The sequence below is a fragment of the Nylanderia fulva genome, unplaced genomic scaffold (assembly GCF_048542155.1).
Source record: "Nylanderia fulva isolate GAGA-0341 unplaced genomic scaffold, ASM4854215v1 Scaffold10, whole genome shotgun sequence".
Taxonomy (NCBI): domain Eukaryota; kingdom Metazoa; phylum Arthropoda; class Insecta; order Hymenoptera; family Formicidae; genus Nylanderia; species Nylanderia fulva.
Genome location: NW_028189193.1, coordinates 4,572,022 through 4,591,763, shown reverse-complemented (window position 1 = coordinate 4,591,763; position 19,742 = coordinate 4,572,022). Strand labels below are relative to the sequence as shown.

General features: G+C 26.5%; 2 protein-coding genes across 3 annotated transcripts; both read left to right on the top strand.

The window, feature by feature from the left end:
• Window positions 1-1,676: 1,676 nt before the first annotated feature.
• On the top strand, window positions 1,677-10,341 carry LOC114931974 (glycerol kinase 5). Of its 2 annotated transcripts, none has more exons than XM_029304133.2 (12): window positions 1,677-2,150; window positions 5,376-5,469; window positions 6,536-6,635; window positions 6,710-6,869; window positions 7,423-7,537; window positions 7,805-7,998; window positions 8,180-8,306; window positions 8,499-8,603; window positions 8,877-8,971; window positions 9,326-9,489; window positions 9,674-9,807; window positions 10,161-10,341. In XM_029304133.2, exons 1-12 carry the CDS (start codon window positions 2,055-2,057, stop codon window positions 10,301-10,303), a joined length of 1,527 nt encoding a protein of 508 aa, XP_029159966.1. In that variant the 5' UTR covers window positions 1,677-2,054; the 3' UTR covers window positions 10,304-10,341. The 2 variants fall into 2 exon arrangements, with proteins under 2 accessions (XP_029159966.1, XP_029159967.1); XM_029304134.2 differs by lacking the exon at window positions 1,677-2,150 and adding an exon at window positions 6,045-6,090 and having other exon boundaries at window positions 5,421-5,469.
• Window positions 10,342-10,406: 65 nt separating this feature from the next.
• LOC114931975 (putative gustatory receptor 28b) lies at window positions 10,407-14,765 on the top strand. The gene is made up of 8 exons (XM_029304135.2): window positions 10,407-11,592; window positions 11,680-11,989; window positions 12,170-12,444; window positions 12,650-12,826; window positions 13,238-13,487; window positions 13,748-13,816; window positions 14,054-14,143; window positions 14,300-14,765. The coding sequence occupies exons 2-8, from the start codon at window positions 11,705-11,707 to the stop codon at window positions 14,357-14,359; spliced, it is 1,206 nt and encodes a 401-aa protein (XP_029159968.1). The 5' UTR covers window positions 10,407-11,592; window positions 11,680-11,704; the 3' UTR covers window positions 14,360-14,765.
• The last annotated feature ends 4,977 nt before the right edge of the window (window positions 14,766-19,742 follow it).

Sequence of the window (19,742 nt, the reverse complement as noted above, 5' to 3'; positions counted from 1 at the left end):
ATAGCGCTGAAAGCGTCCAAAACGAACGCAGCCATAATGTTAATTGAGACAACCAATTATAGTATCGCGGAAAAACAGCAACAATATTTGCGATAATCAACTTTGCATGCCTTTTTTAGAAAGGGACAATGACAACATGTATTAAAAACACACGCCTAAGTTATGAATATTATATATTACTCTTTGCCAATTGGGTTGCTACCAACAGGCGCACGTCGCGATCTGATCTTCAGTAACGTAACAAGCAATAACACGTCAAATAGATATTTTTTTGTAAAAGAATTTTGTACCATGTTTAGAATCTTCTTTCATAAAAATTATTTGTTTAATAAGTTATTCATTTTTACAATCTCATTCTACAAATTATTTTTCTTCATAAATATTACAAATAACTTTTATTGATTATACTAACTTGTAAAAACTTTTATTTATTTACAATCAATTTTTTATAATTCAAAAATGATTAATATTTGAACATACATTTGTTCTTTATTGTATATTTATTTTAATTGACATACATGCATGCAAAGTTTGAATTTTTGAAGATTTTATATAATTTATGTTTATTAAGTAATATATCAAATCATGACTTTACATTATTATTTATTTTCTCTTGCCAAATAATAGCACTATCTAACTAATTAAATAAAATAGTAAATTTTGAGATAATTTACAAACACACGAACAGAATCTTTAAAATTCATTTAACCTTGTGCACACAATAACACTAAACAACTCTAAATGTGTTTCGTTAATTGCAGATAGTACTTAATGCGCATGACATCTGTCGCATCATATCTCTCATGTGAATGACAAATGTCACGCGATAACCAAAGATCTAGTATTTAAATAAAATTAATTTAAATTAATTTTTTACAGATGTATTGAAGAATATAATAACTGTAAAATTGCATAAAATGTACTCTTCTCTTGAAAATTAGAACAGACTACTTCGGAATACTCAATATTAAATATTTTATTATTAACAAAATTTTATAATATGAAGAAGTATTTATCTTAAATTTATAAAACGTAACTTTAAAGTTATTATTTCAGTAAAGCTTTAATTAATTGTAAGAAAAAGTTGGAATTTTAAAAGTTTTATAATAAGTTATTGAATGCTAATTATGCTTACTGAATGAAAACATCTGCTTAGATAAGATTACTAATTTTTGTATCGTTGTAAAATAAAGCTTCCACAGTGGCGTATAAAAGCGTCTTTAACGCTGGAATAATTTCAAATAATCGATCGCAATCGCGATATAGCTATCGTAATACAATAATTGCGGCTTCTAAATGATCAGACCGCACGGTGCATTAAAAAAATAATTTATTAAATATTCGAATAAAATATTTATTTCAATACTACCTAATAAATGATTTATTCGAAACCATTAACATTGGTGTGATACGAATAAAATATTTATTTGATAAAAGAAAATCCATTTCAAAACAGATAAATATTTATTTATTTAAAATAAATTATTCGAGCGGTATTGAAATAAATATTTATCAGTTTAATAATTTTTTTCAGCGCGAAAGAAATCGTTGATCGACGCAGAATGAATCTTTCAGGATTTTCAAAGGTGCGTTTCAGCCATAATCGGCAAGACGGAGGCCCGAACGATGCGGCGTACGCTCCGATAAAATGCCCCACTCGTTGCCGAGGAAGTTGTGAGTCGGGAGTTCATCGTTTCATTATGTGACGTCTCGATAAAACCTCTTGTTAGAGCATGCGTGATGTACCACGCTGCCAAGGGCAGTCGTGTTACAATAAGCGAGCGTGCCTCAACGTTGATCGCCGCTTCAAGTCGTGTTAATTTTTTGCCCATCGGCAGTCCCAAGTTTTTTTCTCTTCTTGTTTTTCCCCGCTTGTTGCCCGTAACACGAGGTAGAAAGTGGCACTAATTGACGCCAGTCCATGCCAGACGCGGCGCGATCTAAGGCTCGATATTCCGCGGCCTGGATTTTATTGACGAATTCTAGTGCGAGTGTGTGCGCGAATTGGCGCTGAAATATTCAAATTCGTCGGAGAAGAAGAAACCAGTAGTACCATGAAATACGTCGCGGCGCTCGACGTCGGCACCACGACGGTACGCTTCCACATTCTTGACGAGAAAGCGGTCACGGTGGCTTCCTCGGCGGAGAAGGTTCGTCGCGATTTTCTTGTATTCTCTGAAGACCGATTAAATTCGCGAGCAAACAGCAGACTCGAATATTTGATATAATTTCGTTAAAATTGAATTGATTACACTAATGTGTATAATATATTTTTAAATCTCGTCAAAGACTGAGGAACTGTAAGAAAAAAATTAAGAAATCATTATTGGACAAATTGTAATATCATGAAATATTATTTTCTGCGATGTATAATATATTTTAAAAAATAATTTACTGCGATAATATACTTTAAAAATAATAATTAATAATAAAATTAAAATAATAATTAATAATAAAAAAATATATTTTTAAATCTCGTCAAAGACTGAGGAACTGTAAGAAAAAAATTAAGAAATCATTATTGGACAAATTGTAATATCATGAAATATTATTTTTTGCGATGTATAATATATTTTAAAAAATTATTTACTGCGATAATATACTTAAAAAATAATAATTAATAATAAAATTAAAATAATAATTAATAATAAAAAAATATATTTTTAAATCTCGTCAAAGACTGAGAAATTGCAAGAAAAAAATTAAGAAATTATTATTTAACAAATTGTAATATAATAAAATATTATTTTCTGCGATGTATAATATATTTTAAAAAATAATTTACTGCGATAATATACTTAAAAAATAATAATTAATAATAAAATTAAAATAATAATTAATAATAAAAAAATATATTTTTAAATCTCGTCAAAGACTGAGAAATTGCAAGAAAAAAATTAAGAAATTATTATTTAACAAATTGTAATATAATAAAATATTATTTTCTGCGATGTATAATATATTTTAAAAAATAATTTACTGCGATAATATACTTAAAAAATAATAATTAATAATAAAATTAAAATAATAATTAATAATAAAAAAATATATTTTTAAATCTCGTCAAAGACTGAGAAATTGCAAGAAAAAAATTAAGAAATTATTATTTAACAAATTGTAATATCATAAAATATTATTTTCTGCGATGTATAATATATTTTAAAAAATAATTTACTGCGATAATATGCTTAAAAAAATAATATACGCGCGAGCGGAGATAGTTGAAAAACATAATTGGTATAATTCATCGTCTAATGGTTACGAAAAGATAGATAAGTCTAAATATCAATGTATGCGTTAATATCGAATGATAGAGAAACCGTAAAGATGTTACTTTATTTAGAATGTTATCGAGAAATAACTTGATATGCACGACTTATCGGACTTTTGACAGCTGATATCGACTATAGATAGACTTTCTCTCTCTGATATCTCATATAGAAAAATATAAACAATTAATAAGTAACGTTTCAGTTAGTAAAAATATCACAAAAGTTATTTAATTTTAATAACTCGGAACAAATTAATTATTTTCTTTCTTATAGTTACTTGGAAGAATCTTGAGTCAGACATAAATAAAGAAAAATATTAAAATTACAATACATAAAAAACGTTACATTAATGACCTACTTTTATTTGTCACTTTATATAAATTGTTACTTGCAATTAATTTTCTTTTGTAAACACAGCGAAGATTATTTAACTCATCTTCTATTTATATTTCCTTTCAAAATGCACAAAACAAATTTAATTATAATTCTTGTTTTGCATCGTGCATAACAAGTTATGTAAATCAAAGATTGTAGATTCATCAAAGACTGTGATTATAGTTCACTGCGAAGCCTATACAAAAAGCGGAACCATAGTCCTCGGACTTAGTCTTTGAAATGTTACAATAGTCTTTGATATTTAAAACTCTTAGTACTTATGCATGCATCAATAAATATGTTAATACAAAATTTCCCCAAGAAATGCGCAACTTATTTCTCTTTTAAATAAGAGAGTACGAAAATAATGTCTTTTGCGGTGATGCGTTGCATGAATATATATAATATCACAAACAATAATGCATAGAGTGCATATAAATAATAATAATAACAGAAGTAATATAATTTGGGCATTTCAAAAGAAAAAAAATGGAATTTTAAATTTGATCTTGCTTATCTGCCTTATTGAAAAATGTAGTAACATCTTGGGTTGAGTATACATTTATGAAAGAGACTATTGTATCTTTTTCTTCTATAACGAGCCGATTATAATTTATCTGAGAGCGTGAAATAAATTTGCATCGAGTAATGGAAAGAAACAGGAAATAGCTATAGAACAGCTTGAAGTCAAGGTAATCGAGTTAATGTAAAGGTGTTTCTCGGCTCGCGGATTAATAAACTCAGAAATAAGTTTCTAGAACACCTCACGGCAGACTGTCATATATGCTTATACGTACTGAACATCGATTTAACCATGACGATGTAAAGGTCGTTGCCAATAGCGATGTATTACTTTCTATTTCGCGCATGTGCTGAGCTTCTCTAGAATCTTGAATCACAATTATTTCATTTGAAAAATAAATGCAAAAATATTCATATATTCTCTATTATTTTGAAACAAAAATAATATATTCCGCTTATCAAAAATATTTTAATTGATTTAATATTATCACAATAAATCTTCGTAGAAAAAAAAACACGTCAAGTATATAAAAAAATTCGACATTTTGTATGCAAATATGCTTTAAATATAAAATCAAAGCTACTCAGTAAAGTATAAATGATGTATTAATTTTGCAGATTTTTATCCGAGCTGATATCAAAGAAATTTATCAAAGAATCGCTTTTGTATTTTTAAGAATGATTTTATGCAGTCACAAATTTAGAACCGACATTAAAAGAATTAAAGTGCAAAAACTTGACGTGGCCGGGTTGAGCGCATAAAATATTCAGTGACATAAAATATTCAATAGGTTTATTGCAGCATCTTTGCGAAACAGACGTGATATCACTGCAATGTCATGACACACTGACCGGTAAAATTGCATGAAGAGATATTCTTCTCTACAATTTTTCTAGTAACCGTATATATTTATCTAGAAACTGTATACTTATCTAGAAATCATGTCATTACCATCGTTTTATATGGAACATAAATCGTACATAAAGAAAATTTAAAAATGTTAGAAAATATAAAGTATAGAAGTAAATGGTCGAAAAAATTGAGTGTAAAAACGTTCGTCATAATTCCAATTAATTGCAATTCCAAAGTTATTAAAATGCATTATTTATTAAATGTTTCAAATTATTATCATGCATGTTAGTGATTATAAAAAAGATATGAAACACGAATAAAGATAATAATGTACTTTATTTATTAAAATTTAGGTAGACCTGATTTATCCACAACCTGGATTTATAGAGATAGATCCGGATCAGTTATGGCGGATTATAGTAAAAGTAATCAAGGATACATTAAGGGGTAAGCTAGTAAAATGTTTTTTTAATTGTAAAATATCAAATACTAAATTGTCTTTTAATAATTTTTTATAATGATAGGTGAAGTTCATACGATTTTTAAATATACGCACACGTTGTCTTGCAATATCTATTCAATAATTTTATGCAATAAGAATTAAAATGATAAGAGAGACAAATAAATGCACACTGAAGTTAAAGATAACTTGTCACAGTTGTTTGTGCGAAGCACGCGAATCTTTATAAGATCTACAATCTAGAATGGATAAACGCAGAAAATTTTGGTTTTACGCATTTTCAGTAGACATTTGAAGCTTTGATTGGAGTCGCGCTGAATCTTAATTAATCATTTTGATGAGTAATAGACAAGATTCAAGAAAATAATATACTGCCAATGTATTAGTTGAATTTTAATTTGTACTGGCTTTAATTGATTTTATTCTAATAAATAAAATTATTGATATAAAAAATTGGATTAATTTTTCTGCATTTCGAAAGATCAGCGTCGACTTTAATTGAATCTTTGGCTACCCATTGAATGTGTGCAAAACCTCATTTCTGTATTTCGATCTGTTCTAGAAATGTCCATCGTAAACCAAGATGACAGCAATCGGACGCATCGAAAGTAAGAATAAATCACACATTCTGCTTGCGACACCCGATGCATTTAAATGCTTGTTATTCAGATATTATTTCGCCGATTAAATCATTTTTTTCAGGTCTTATCAAGAATCTAATTTGATTCAATGACATGCTTTTTTTCTTTTGCTCTACACATCAGATTGACGGAACGTTCTCTTCTTTTCTTATAAAAAAAGATAGATACGATTTATAGATATCACGTATAAATATTTATCCAGCTAATTTCTAATTTATCATCTTTGCTCGCAAAAAGAAGTTTAAAGGTAGATATTTATAAGAAAAGAAAAAGCAGCTCTTTAATTTCAGGAATTTTACCGCTTATGTCCGATTGATATCTTCTTTTATGTTCAATTTGCCGTTTGCGTGTTTTATGTTGTAACTTATCTCGGGTTCGTGATTGGACCAATTTGTCTTGTTTATGGTTGCAGACAGCAAAATCGATCCGAAGTCTATCGTTTGCTTTGGAATCTCGTCGCAACGAGCCAGCTTTATTACCTGGGATTTGAAAACTGGACGACACTATCACAAGTGAGAGCGACAAAGATAACAATAGTAATCCGGTTAGAATGAAGTTTCACGATCGTGTGATATTGTCGTTTCAGATTTATAACATGGAAGGATCAACGGGCAGCCGATCTGGTCGACGAGTGGAATCAGTCGATGACGATGAAAGGATTGCGAATAGCCTCGCGTGTTTTGTACACTCTTACGAGAAACAAACGCTTTCTGGCCGGTAGCGTCTTGAAATTTATGAATATGCAGGTTCAAATGTTTTATCATTCATATTTTATGCCACTAATTATACAAGGTGTCGGATATAAAGTGTCACACCGAAAATATATACAAAGAGATCTCGTTATTTGGAGACGATTTTTTCTTATTGTTTAGTAAAAATGTCGAGGGAGTCCGTCATTTCTTGCATGTTCACAATTTTTGTCAACATGTATCTCTATAATTAAATTAAAATTTTATTAAAGTAAACTCTATTTGAAATTGATTGGAGAATGTGGTTTTGTTCATATTTTATTTCCATTTACTTTATAACTCGAAAGTTATTGATGCTTCAATATTTTGGAAAAATTGTCTCCAAATAACAAGCTAGACCTACTTATTTTCGGCGTGACACCTTATGTCAGACACCCTGTATATATATCGTTAATATTTGTTTTAACATTGTTTTAATGATCTCTCAAATCGTTCTTTTTTTCGTTAAAATACAGTTTCGTTTTATGGATCTTCCTAACTTTCTATCAATTATTGTATATTTCTTGCAACTAGTATTCCCTCAGGAAATTAATTTCGATGTTGTTTGCAGGTCAGCTTAAAATTAGTATGGGTTCTTCAGAATATACCAGGTCTTCGAGAAGCAGCATCTAATGGAGAAGCGGCCTTCGGAGGCGTAGATTGTTGGCTTTTATACAAATTAACAGGTAAAATAATGATATATTTAATATCAAATAAAAATTGGCAATAATGTAAAGAGCACAATTAATTAAATATATCATATTTTTATTTAAATATATCTTACTGTGTTTATAAAATATATTTTTATATCAATTTTAAAATTCCCATAACAATGCTAAATGTGAACACGATATTCCTTTATATAACTGTTGGCATTTTATTACAATGCGTATACTCATAATTATTCCCCATATTGTGCTAGTTAATTGCCATCCGTTTTTCATTAATTGCAGGAAAGCACATAATGGATGTTTCATGTGCCTCAGCCACTGGTATATTCGATCCATTTACAATGGAATGGGCCAATTGGGCGTTAGACATTTTGAAATTACCACGCAATATATTTCCGGAAGTAGTAGATACAGCGGGCGATTTTGGAATTATACCCAAAAGTGTGTTTGGGGCTGAAATTCCCATTTATTGTTCAGTAAGTAATAAAATTACAAAGTATTTTGATATTAATAAAATAATTTGATTACTAATTAGACAATTATATTTAATCACGCAATATATATGTATATTATTTATTATATATCCGAGATCTTTTTTTTTTTTGAAGTTTTTTTGAACAAACATCTCTATTTCTAATAATAACCCGCTAAAATTAGATGGCCGACCAAGCAGCATCCTTATTTGGTTCAGGATGCTTTAAGCCTAGTGATCTCAAAGTCACCATGGGGACAGGTACTTTTGTGAATGTTAACACAGGACGGGAACCACACGCATCAGTTGCTGGTAATTTTGCGAGTTTATTACTCATTTAATGCGGATTTTAATTTTGTTTAAAATGTCATCGTTTCTATCGCGTAGAATATAACGTATATCGATAAATAATATATGATAAAAATTTTAAAGAGAATAGATATATATTAAACAAATATATATATATATATATATATATATATATTGTGCAAAAATTATTTATAGGACTTTATCCAGTTGTTGGATGGCGAATCGGAAAGGAACTAATATATGTTGCAGAAGGATCTTCAAGCGATACCGGTATACTAATCGAATGGGCTAAATCAATAGGTGATTTCTCAGCTTTTAAATTATTTTATAAAAAAATTGATAATCCTAATTTTTCCTATAACAAATAACAAAAAACATAAAACAAATTTTAAACATATCTTTCTCTTTTTTATTATATATTTTCAATTACAATAATATTCTATTGCTTATAGAATTAATAGTACTATTTTATGTCATTAGTAATATAATCTATATGTAAAAACAAGACAAAAAGAGAGATTTTATAGAATTTAATTCTATCTGTCATATTCCGATTTCATACAATTGTCGCAGGAATTATAAACGACGCTATGGAAACAGCTAATATGGCAAATTCAGTCGATGATACTGATGGAGTATACTTCGTCCCGGCATTCAGTGGATTACAGGTAAATCAGATTTATTACAATAAAATATATTTTTATATTATGATGATAAAATAATTTTTTTACGCAAAGAAGACAAACATTTATAATAAAACCGAAAAAATTATTTCTAATTATGGCATTTTTATTTTTACTCTTTCTAATTTTTTGAATAAAAAGTTTACTGGCTTTTTAATGAGAAATATTTATAAGATACAAATTTAATTACAAAATTTCTTTTTAATCGACATTTGAAAGATATTATTTTTATTTAAAAGATATTTCTATTTTTTTGTATAAGGACAAAGGAACATTAAATTAGAAATATTCTCGCAGTAGAATATTTTTTAAGAATATGCGGTTTATTTATTATTTTAGGCACCTATAAATGATTATACAGCCGCAACCGGTTTCTTAGGAGTAAAACCCACCACGAAGAAAGAACATATCGTTCGATCTTTATTAGAGAGCCTCGTTTTTAGGATACGACTACTCCACGAATGTTTGTGCAAGGAAACTTCCTTCACATATAGAAAAATAAAGTAAAAAATATATAATAACATTGCTGTACACTTAACAATTCTAACAATAATAATTAATATTATAAAAGAAAAGAATATTTAATTATTTTGTGTAATCGATTTCTGCCGCAATAATTCAATTTCAATAATGCTTCAAATACAATAAAAAAAAAAATATCAATTTGATGCATATAAAATGTTTTAGAGTCGACGGTGGAGTTTCCAAAAATGATTTTATTATGCAATCGTTGGCTGATTCGACGGGATTGGAAGTGGAACGTCCGGTATCTATCGAGATGTCCATTTTAGGAGTAGCATTCGTAGCTGGTTTACAATGTGGTAAAAATTACGCAATTTTATTATTTATTATTACTTACATTCTCGGACTTGTGATGCCAAATAAAAGAGTTAATAGCACTTGAAGTTACGAGGAGCTAACTTCACATATTTTTCCAACTTCTCTAGGCCGTATAACTTTTTTTCTATTCATTTTACCGCACAAAACAATAAGGGTAATCGATAGAATTCTCCAGGGGGCTTATAAATTAAAATAAGAGATTATTCATTTCTGATAATATGGGATTATAATAGATTGTATTGATAGATTATATTGCAATTAATATATGCGTTTGTTAAATAATCATGTGTAATAATTGATAATATAATTTTTAATGTATATCCTTTAATCTCAGGTTTGTGGAAAAGCAGAGAAGAAATATCGACGCTACGTCAAGTAGATAGGATATTTAAACCAAACGAAGAATCACGATTATCTTATCAGTATGCGTTTAGCCAATGGAAACGCGCTGTGGAGCGCTTCAAAAATTGGTACTGACGATGATTTCTAAATAAAAATTATATTTTTATAATGAATATATATATATATATATTAAGAATTTGTAATGATATGAAAGCATAATGAATTTATACCCATTTAATATATCATAATGTTGATTAAAATGTTAAATATTATTAGAATGCTAAATATAGAAATCACAATATATAAGAACATAATATTTTTCTGATACGTATAATATAATAACGTATCGTCGGATCATATAAAAACGCGTGACATTCAAACATATAACTCTCAATTAAAATAAAAGTCTTAATGCGCTCTAATGTCAGATCATATCGTAACATCTACGATAAAAGACAAACATATCATGTACACCTGTGTAATGAGAATATATCGCTATATTTTCTTATATTTACATTAAAATACGTTTCTAAAAAAACATACTTTTCTACATTTATTAAATCTAATATAAAAAATTAAATTGTTTAAAGATATAAATATATTTAGATTTACCATATATATAATACTTTTATATAATTTATACATTTAATTTTGTATTTAATATATTAAACAAGAGCAATTATTTTAATCGAAAAAATGAGCTATTTACGTCAATTAGTTTGCACATAGTCAATTTTGTATTAACCTTATTAATTCATATTTTCACGCGCATTTAATCAATGAAAGTTCTACGTACATAGTTCAAAAATAATATTGAACTAAAAAAAATATTATTGAATTGAAAAATAATATTGATCGAAGTTGCAGTTCATTCAATCAAGCTCGAGGCAAAAGACGTAAGAATAGGTTTTATCGGGAGCAGTTGTATTACAATAAACTGCGAAGAAAGATGTGACCCTCGACTGCATTATTTATTACTGTTAATAGTCAAACTCATATAATTTCTTAGCGGCACGAGAAAGGTCGAAAGGCAGGCTATCATTAACCGAACAAGTAATCGAAAGCGTTATACGACTTGTACATTACCGACATGAGACATGTGTAATAAGTGAAATTGCATGACCTACGCAGGTTGTCTGAACGTATTGTAACAGCACGCGAGATCGTTTATCAGTTGTTAGTTGCTCACCAGGTGTATAGTTCATTAATGCTAATATGTAGGACTCATCCAAGTGAGAAATTTAGTCCTTGTAGACATCGAACACGTATAACACCTTTTTTCATCACTCAAAACCATTTGATCGCATTCAGACATATCAGGCAAGGAAGACGATTTTTTGACGTCTATTCTAGTAATTAGTTTCTTCGAGGCTCCATCATTGTGTGTGGTTTATTGTTTTGAATGCACGTAAAATAAGTTTAACGTAAGTTTACATATAATACATTAATAATATAATGACGCAAATACTTGTACATTAATATATTAATAATTATATATATAATCTATTTAGAGTTTTATAGAAGCCGAATTAAAAAATGACATCAGACATGAAAAGTTTAAAACAGGCATTGATGCCCATCATATGGCTTAATTGCTTATTTTGCATGGGAATATTTGAAATTCCTGTGAATCGCCCGCGAATTTTTTTAAGTGCCTTCTATGTCATCTCGATAGCAATTGCATACTCCTTGCTGCTTTATAAGTCAATTATCATCTTTCAGCAAATGTTGGGTTACGAGTTAGTTTTATTCTACTCCGTTTTAACGATCAATGTATTAGTTGCCATTTTCGTTATAATTTTGTTCTGGTGCAAATCACAGGTATGTCTATACATTATATGTAACAATATTTCATATAAAATCGATACAAATAGCAAACAAAAATTTGATAAAAATTACAAAGAGAAAATTTTTACCTCTATGGAGGATTTTTTCCTTTAATCTCTTTTTCCGAATTATTACCTTTCAACAAACTTACTAATTTAATTTTGATGTTTCAAGAATATAAATATCATAATTAAGAAGTTTAGTATCATTGACAATACTATAGAAGCATTCGGCATAAAAAAGAATTACCAAAGAACACATCGCAACGTTCTCTATATTATGGTTCTTTGGGTAATAGGCATGCTATTATTGAACGTTATGCATATAGTATGGATGTATCAAAGTACTGAATCTATGGGATATTCAGGCATTCTTTATACCGATTTATGCTTCTGCTTTCCGATTCTGGCAAATTCCGTAGTGGATGTCACTTTTGCTTCATTTGTCAGGCAAGTATAAAAATATTTTTAAATGAAATAACGTGTAATAATTTGTTTAATTAAAATTATTTTCGTCAATTTTCAACTTATTTGCTAATTACACACATAGCATCATATTTTTTTAAAATTAAATACATTTTAATACATTTTTGAAATACATAAATGTGCATAATTGATTATGTATAAAAATAATAACGTAAAATCGCATCAGCAGGTGCCTTCAAATAAAGTTTCAGAATACAAATATTCTGATTAACAGTGTAGTACTTTATGCAAATAAATCAGATACCTCTAAGATCCAAGATTTACATAAAAATGCACCTCTTGCAATCGTCAGACTAAACCATGAAAATAAAAAAGAGAGGATATTGCATCTCATACAGACATTGAGGTAAAATTAATAATTATTCTCATTTCCTATCGCACAGTTAATAAAATTTTTATACATTTTAATAAAATTTTATGATAATAATTAATATTATTATTAAAAATGAAAATCTTTCATTATGCATCTCTGATACTTCGCTAAATAGTATATTAACGTAATTTATAATTACATGAAATTAATAATTAATTTCACTTTATACAATATATATAATTTGTCACAGAATTACATGTATACCAAATGTATTTAAACAATTAAAATGTATAATGAGATATATATAGACCATGCCAAAATATACGATACGTAAAGTATATAGTATGTTCTAAATTCTGTCGCAAATTAAAAATTGTCTAAAGTGAATCTCTTAAAATGATTTCAATAATTACTAATAAATTAATACTTTTTTTTATCTCAAAGACATTTACATTTAGAAATCACGAAAATAGCACGACAAATTAATTATACTTATTGTGCGCAACTTTTGCTCGAAATGGCAGTACATTTTACGGTAGTAACTGCTTCTGTTTATTGTCTATATGGTACACTTACCGGCCAGTTTCAAATGACAATTCATAATGAAAAAATTGTTGCCATGATGGCTTGGGCAGGAATTTACTCGGTCAAAATTATATTTGTGAATGCTCTTTGTACGAGTGTATCAGATGAGGTAAAAAATATTCCAGCATACAGTTGAATATAATACATATATGTATACGCGTATTTGTATATATTTAAAATTATATTATATATATATATAATATATATACTGACATGTAAATTTTATATATATACACACACACACACATTTAGAATATATTTTTGAATATCTCATTAATATACATTGATACGCTTTGCATATTTACTGTATAATTAATTTATGATTTTATATTAAATTCATCCATTTTACATTATTAAGATTTATTTCAGGCATATAAAACCGGTGAAATTATGCAATCTTTTGAAGGATGCAACATCGATGATGACATGAGAGAAGAAGTAAGTTTTGTTAATGTAAATTATTATCGATCATAATATTAATCAAATTTAATTTTCCCATAATGAATAGAACATGCAAACATATTTTATACAGATTAATTGTTTAAAAATTAATTTTATGATTATCTGGTAGAAAATAAGAACATTGCATTTTTGTCTGTATAAATAGTTTGTTTATGTTTAAAATTTAATAGAAAATAAAATAAATACACATAAATGTGTGTTTTTATTTTACAGATTACTCAATTTACACAACAAATAGTACTTAATTCTTTGAGGTTTACTGCTTCTGGTTTTTTTTCAATTGATAATACTCTTACTGGCAAGGTATGTATATTTAAACCTATTAATTAAAATTATACAATTCATTTGGAATTATTATTTTTAATTTAATTACTTATTACAAAAATATAAAATTGTTATTTAATATAATTGTAAAATTTAAAAAGAAAGAAAAAAATGATATGTACGTGTTTGTTTCAGTTTTTTGCTACAGTCACGACATATGTGGTTATTCTAATACAAATGAACACGCCGTTATAATATAATGATTCATAAAAGGATTCGATCACATCAAAGACGCATAATATGCCATACATTCAACTACAAAAAAAGGAGTTTACAAGAAATATAATAAAAACTTATTAAAATTAATTTAAAAAAAATAATGTAATTAATATCAAGCATATTTTAAAATATTTAATAAAATTCTTCAAAACTATAGTATATTGTGGACACATACTATTTTGTATTACACGTGCAGGCAAAGTGGCTTTGTGCGCGTTTTCTGTGCGCGAGGTGGCCGATCGCACGCCGCCATCTTGCGGCGTAGGAAATCGGCCGCTTTCCGCATAGAAAACACGCACACAAAGTGCCACTTTACCTGCACGTGTAATACAAAATAATTTAAAATGTTAAAAATAGGAAAAAATAAAAAATGTAATATTTTAAAAACACATTAATAATAATATTAATAATAATATAATATTAATATTAATAATAATAATAATAATAATAAATAAATAATCATATTCCTTTCCAACATGATTTATTTGTAACAAAAGAAATAATGATAAAATAAATTGATATATAAATACAATTAAAACTTGTTTTATTATTAAAAGGATAATTGAATCGATATATACATATCGTATATGTATATATACATATATATATATATATATATATATATATATTCATAGCGCTTATTATATTATCCACATATAAATATATATTTTAGACAAGAAAAATAAAACTACAATTAAAAAAATAATTGCTAATACTTCGTGTGAAAATATTGATGAAATAGATAGATAGATCCTATCTTACATATACATTATTCATATCATTATTCACAAATGAATGCGCTAACACAATTAATTGTTTTAATTAAACGGTATCTTATTATTATTATGCCTCACGCACACCGCACTATTATATTCAATTCGAAATTCTGATAGTACGTATATGGAACTGTGAGAGAGTTGTGTGATATCATGGTTGACACCATACAAGAGGCTTTAAATTCTGTTTATTTAGTTGCTTTTCTCTTCGGTTTTGGAATTTTCAGGTATCCCTTAGATTACCCAAGAGTTCGCTTAAGTATTATATATATATTGACTTTATGGAGTGTTTATGCCTGCGTCTTTTATTATGTGCTTATCTATACTGTGAATTACGTAACATCCTTTATGATTTACTTTACAATAATAATAAATCTGTTTATCACGATGATATTTATAATCACCACAATTCGCAAACACAAGGTAAATTTTTTTCTATATAAAATGTTGCATTATTATATATGCATTAGTGCTATAACAATATAATGATATTTAAACGCAACAAATAAACAAAATATTAGCTATCAATTTCATTATTCATCTTTTCTTTGATTATTCGAAGAGACAATCAAATTTACTTATATATATATATATAAACATAAATAAACTTATTTTGTACATAAAATAAAGTCTAATATTTTTAGGGTAAATGTTATATTAATATATTAATTTTCGAAGCAATTGAGGAATTAAATTCAACTAATCAATTTTCCGTTTTTTAAATCAGTTTTGCATCAAATAAGTTGAAAAAGATTTTTTATAAAAAGAACTTTTATTATATATTATTGCAGATTATTGCTTTATTATCTAGTCATTGCTCACAAGTCATTTGTAAATCTTGTTTACAAAAATTTTTTCATAATTTTAAATAATTTTTTACCATTATTTTCAGAAATTCAACATATTAATAAATAAACTTAATCAAGTAGACAATACACTAGAAGAGCTCGGAACATCTAAAGAATATCATAAATTGCAAAATTCGATAAAATTGATACTAATTATGTGGTTTATATTTATATGTACAACATTGACTATGGATTCTTTATGTATAATTGAAATGACTAATGATTCAAACACTTTTATTATTCCTATCACGACAAATTATTCTTTCTATATCAATATTTTAGTAAACATAATATTTATATATCTACTAAGGTTTGTATATAAATAAATTTTTTATTAAAATTACGTAATAGTAATTATTATTATATCCGGATACCGGAAATATTTCCCATTTTATAATCTATATATTATGTTTGAAATGTTTTTCACTACAAAGTTATTGCACTATTATAATACTATTAATTTTCATATATTTTTAAAAATTAAATAAAAACTTTGAAAAATAAAAATTCTAAAAACCCGAATTTAGAATTCGAATAAGTCAGAAATCGTTTAAATAGTTACCTCTTTTTTAAATATTTTGATTAGAAATGCTTTATAAAAAATTAGATTTTTAATAATTATTACTTAATTTTATATTGCACTACACACAGAAGGCGCACACAATTGATGCTATGTCACATTAAATCTATATTCTTCAATTTAATGTATATGAAAAAATGCAAAAGTTTTTAATATATTATTATTCTGCTAATTATACATAAAATTTTAGATAAAAATAAGGTATAAATAATATACACATGCTCGTTTTCTATGTCGCGCAACAATTCTAAAATAATATTATCTATCTTTTGCAGATATATCGGTACAAGATATGATAAAATAAATGACCATATTAGACAACTGTCAGAGACTAAAGAATCGTTTCTCGTTAGTCGTCACTGTATCCATAACACAGAGAATCGGAAGCGTATATTATGGACCGTAATGTAATTTGATATAAGCAATAATAAAAAATTTAAGACATTATTTTGTAAAATAAAAAAATAATTCTATTAATTTGAGATGTATAAATATCTAATTTATCTTAATATTACAATTTAATTTACACTTTTCTGCTTTAATTTTGACTTATTAAAATCAAAATTTTTATAATAAATAAATAAATCTAATAAATTTGTAAATTTGTGAATTTCGCACTTTTTACGATAAAATAGATCTTTCAGTATAAGTTATAGTTATTGTGCTTTATTCATTTTAATAAAATGCAAACAATGATTTATATAAAGCTTCAGAAACAGATCAGAAATTATATTTCAATATTTTAACAATTTGTATATTAACGCAATATTTAAAAAATATATGTACAATGTTTTTCAGGCATTTGCATTCACAACTTTGCCGAATAGCATTTGATATAAATAATTTATTCGAAATGCAAATGACTATGCAGACAATGTCCTATTTTGTCATTTTGACGACGACGTTTTATTTTCAATACCACATGTTGTTATGCTTCATTTACACTGGTTATGCCGTTAGTTGGAAATGTTTACTTACTACTTACATATGGTGTATCACCGACACAATAAGACTCGTATTATTAAACTATATCTGCGAAAGCGTTAGCGCCAAAGTAAGTTGCTTTGTAATAAAAACACAAATTATTTATAAATATATGTATATATATATATATATATACATATATAATAATAATGAAAAATACTTGATACGATACTAAATTCGATATGATATCCAAAAACTGTTTCAAGATGCAAATTTATTTATATAAATATATAACGAAAATTTTTACTTATCATTAAGATTATGTAAATTATACGATTAATTTTATATTATTTTAGGCGCAGAAAACTAAGAGCATTATTCTTAAATTGACAAATCTTATCTGTTTTGCAAACGCACGTGAAGAGGTAAGGTATATCATTTATAACAATTTTTTTACTATTTTAAATAACTCTGATAATCTATTTTTCAATAATATAACTGCTTTTTTGTATATAATACAGATTTGCCAGTTTATTTTGCAACTATTACTTCGGCCATTAAAATTCACTGGAATGGGTCTATTTTACTTTGGTTACAAATTTCTTTGTAAGGTGAGCTTTTAATATTATCAATATTTGTAATAATAAAATATTATTGTAATATAAAAATTAGACTTTAGTGCAAAAAATTAAATAATAATTGTTGTTTATTTTCAGTTTTTTGTTTCGATTTTCTCTGTTATTGTTATTGTAATTCAAATGGATACTTCTGTATCTCAAATAGTTTCGAGCAGAAATAATGTGACATGTAAACTTTCAGAACAGAAAAGAAATGCAGATTGATAAAAGATTCATATTGTATATATTATATCTACTCAGCTAAATTATGTTTTATTATTTATATATTTCTAATTATTAAAAGTTTAATTATATATGTAAAAATAATAGCTATACTATATCCATATAATATATCGACATTATTTTTTAATATTATATATAATAGTATATAGTGTATATATAATAGTATATATAATATTATATATAATAGTATATAGTGTATATATATATATATATATATATATATATATATATACATATACAATATTTTAAACAGTACAGGTATAAAATCTGACTGTTATCCAAATAATAAAATTTTGTATTAATTATAAAAGTAGAAGTGCTCATATATGTTTCGATTTAATTAATTAAACAATATTATTGTGTAATCTTTACTCTCTTACTATACAATTTTAATATTAATATTATAATACAAATGACGACTGTTATTAAGATATAAGTTGTTTGACAACTAAGTAATGCAAATATTTCGTATCTAATTACATTGATCGATTGCACAGGAATTAAAAAATGCACAATAATTATTTAAAAATATTATTTATATTATATATATTATTCCATTGTATTAATAAATTAATAATGTGTCGACTGAATAAAATCAAGAATAGATGTGTTATATCAGTTTATTTAAACAATCGCAAAAAATATGACTATGAATACTTTCATAAAAATTTTTTACCTACTTTTTAAATTTTTTTTTCTCACTTTTTCTTTCCATGCTGCTTTGTTATGTAAAAATTTTAGTAATAAATAATAGAAGAAATTTCGCGGAAATTGATTTTGAGGATGCCATACTTTTTACACCATTTTATTCGAAATTGCTATAATATATATATCAACCGTTTCTAATAATGTTAATTTTATTTGTAACAGCGTAGCTTGAAAATTACAGTATTTTAACAATGATATATTATATGAATGTATTATATAGATACATTTTGTACATATTAAAGAGATGGCAAAGAAAGTATAGACATTGAAAATATGTAATTGCTAACATATTGTAACACGTGTAATATTTACTTCACAAATATATATAATACATTTGTTTATTGTTTAATATTTTACGTTGCTAATGCAACGATCTTATCAAAATACCATCTATCATTTCGATAAATGTATCATTAGCACGCTACACTTACCATCTTCAACTCGAAAAGTAATAGTTAATATGTATTCAATCGCGAGAATTTGCTATCATGGCCGACAGTGTAGAAAAAGTTATAAAGCCTTTTCACTTAATTATTTGTTTGCTTGGTTTTGGAGTTTTTAGACATAACTTGAATCATACAAGACCTTGTTTGAGTATTCTCTATATACTAACTGTGTGGAGTATTTACGCTTACGCCTTTTATTATATACTGGATTTTTATG

Coding starts and splice junctions, on each gene's coding strand:
- LOC114931974 (XM_029304133.2), top strand. CDS start 2,055: ATGAAATACGTCGCGGCGCTCGACGTCGGCACCACGACGGTACGCTTC. Junction 2,151..5,375: donor TGGCTTCCTCGGCGGAGAAG/GTTCGTCGCGAT, acceptor ATTAAAATTTAG/GTAGACCTGATTTATCCACA. Junction 5,470..6,535: donor AATCAAGGATACATTAAGGG/GTAAGCTAGTAA, acceptor TTATGGTTGCAG/ACAGCAAAATCGATCCGAAG.
- LOC114931975 (XM_029304135.2), top strand. CDS start 11,705: ATGACATCAGACATGAAAAGTTTAAAACAGGCATTGATGCCCATCATA. Junction 11,990..12,169: donor TGTTCTGGTGCAAATCACAG/GTATGTCTATAC, acceptor TGATGTTTCAAG/AATATAAATATCATAATTAA. Junction 12,827..13,237: donor CATCTCATACAGACATTGAG/GTAAAATTAATA, acceptor TTTATCTCAAAG/ACATTTACATTTAGAAATCA.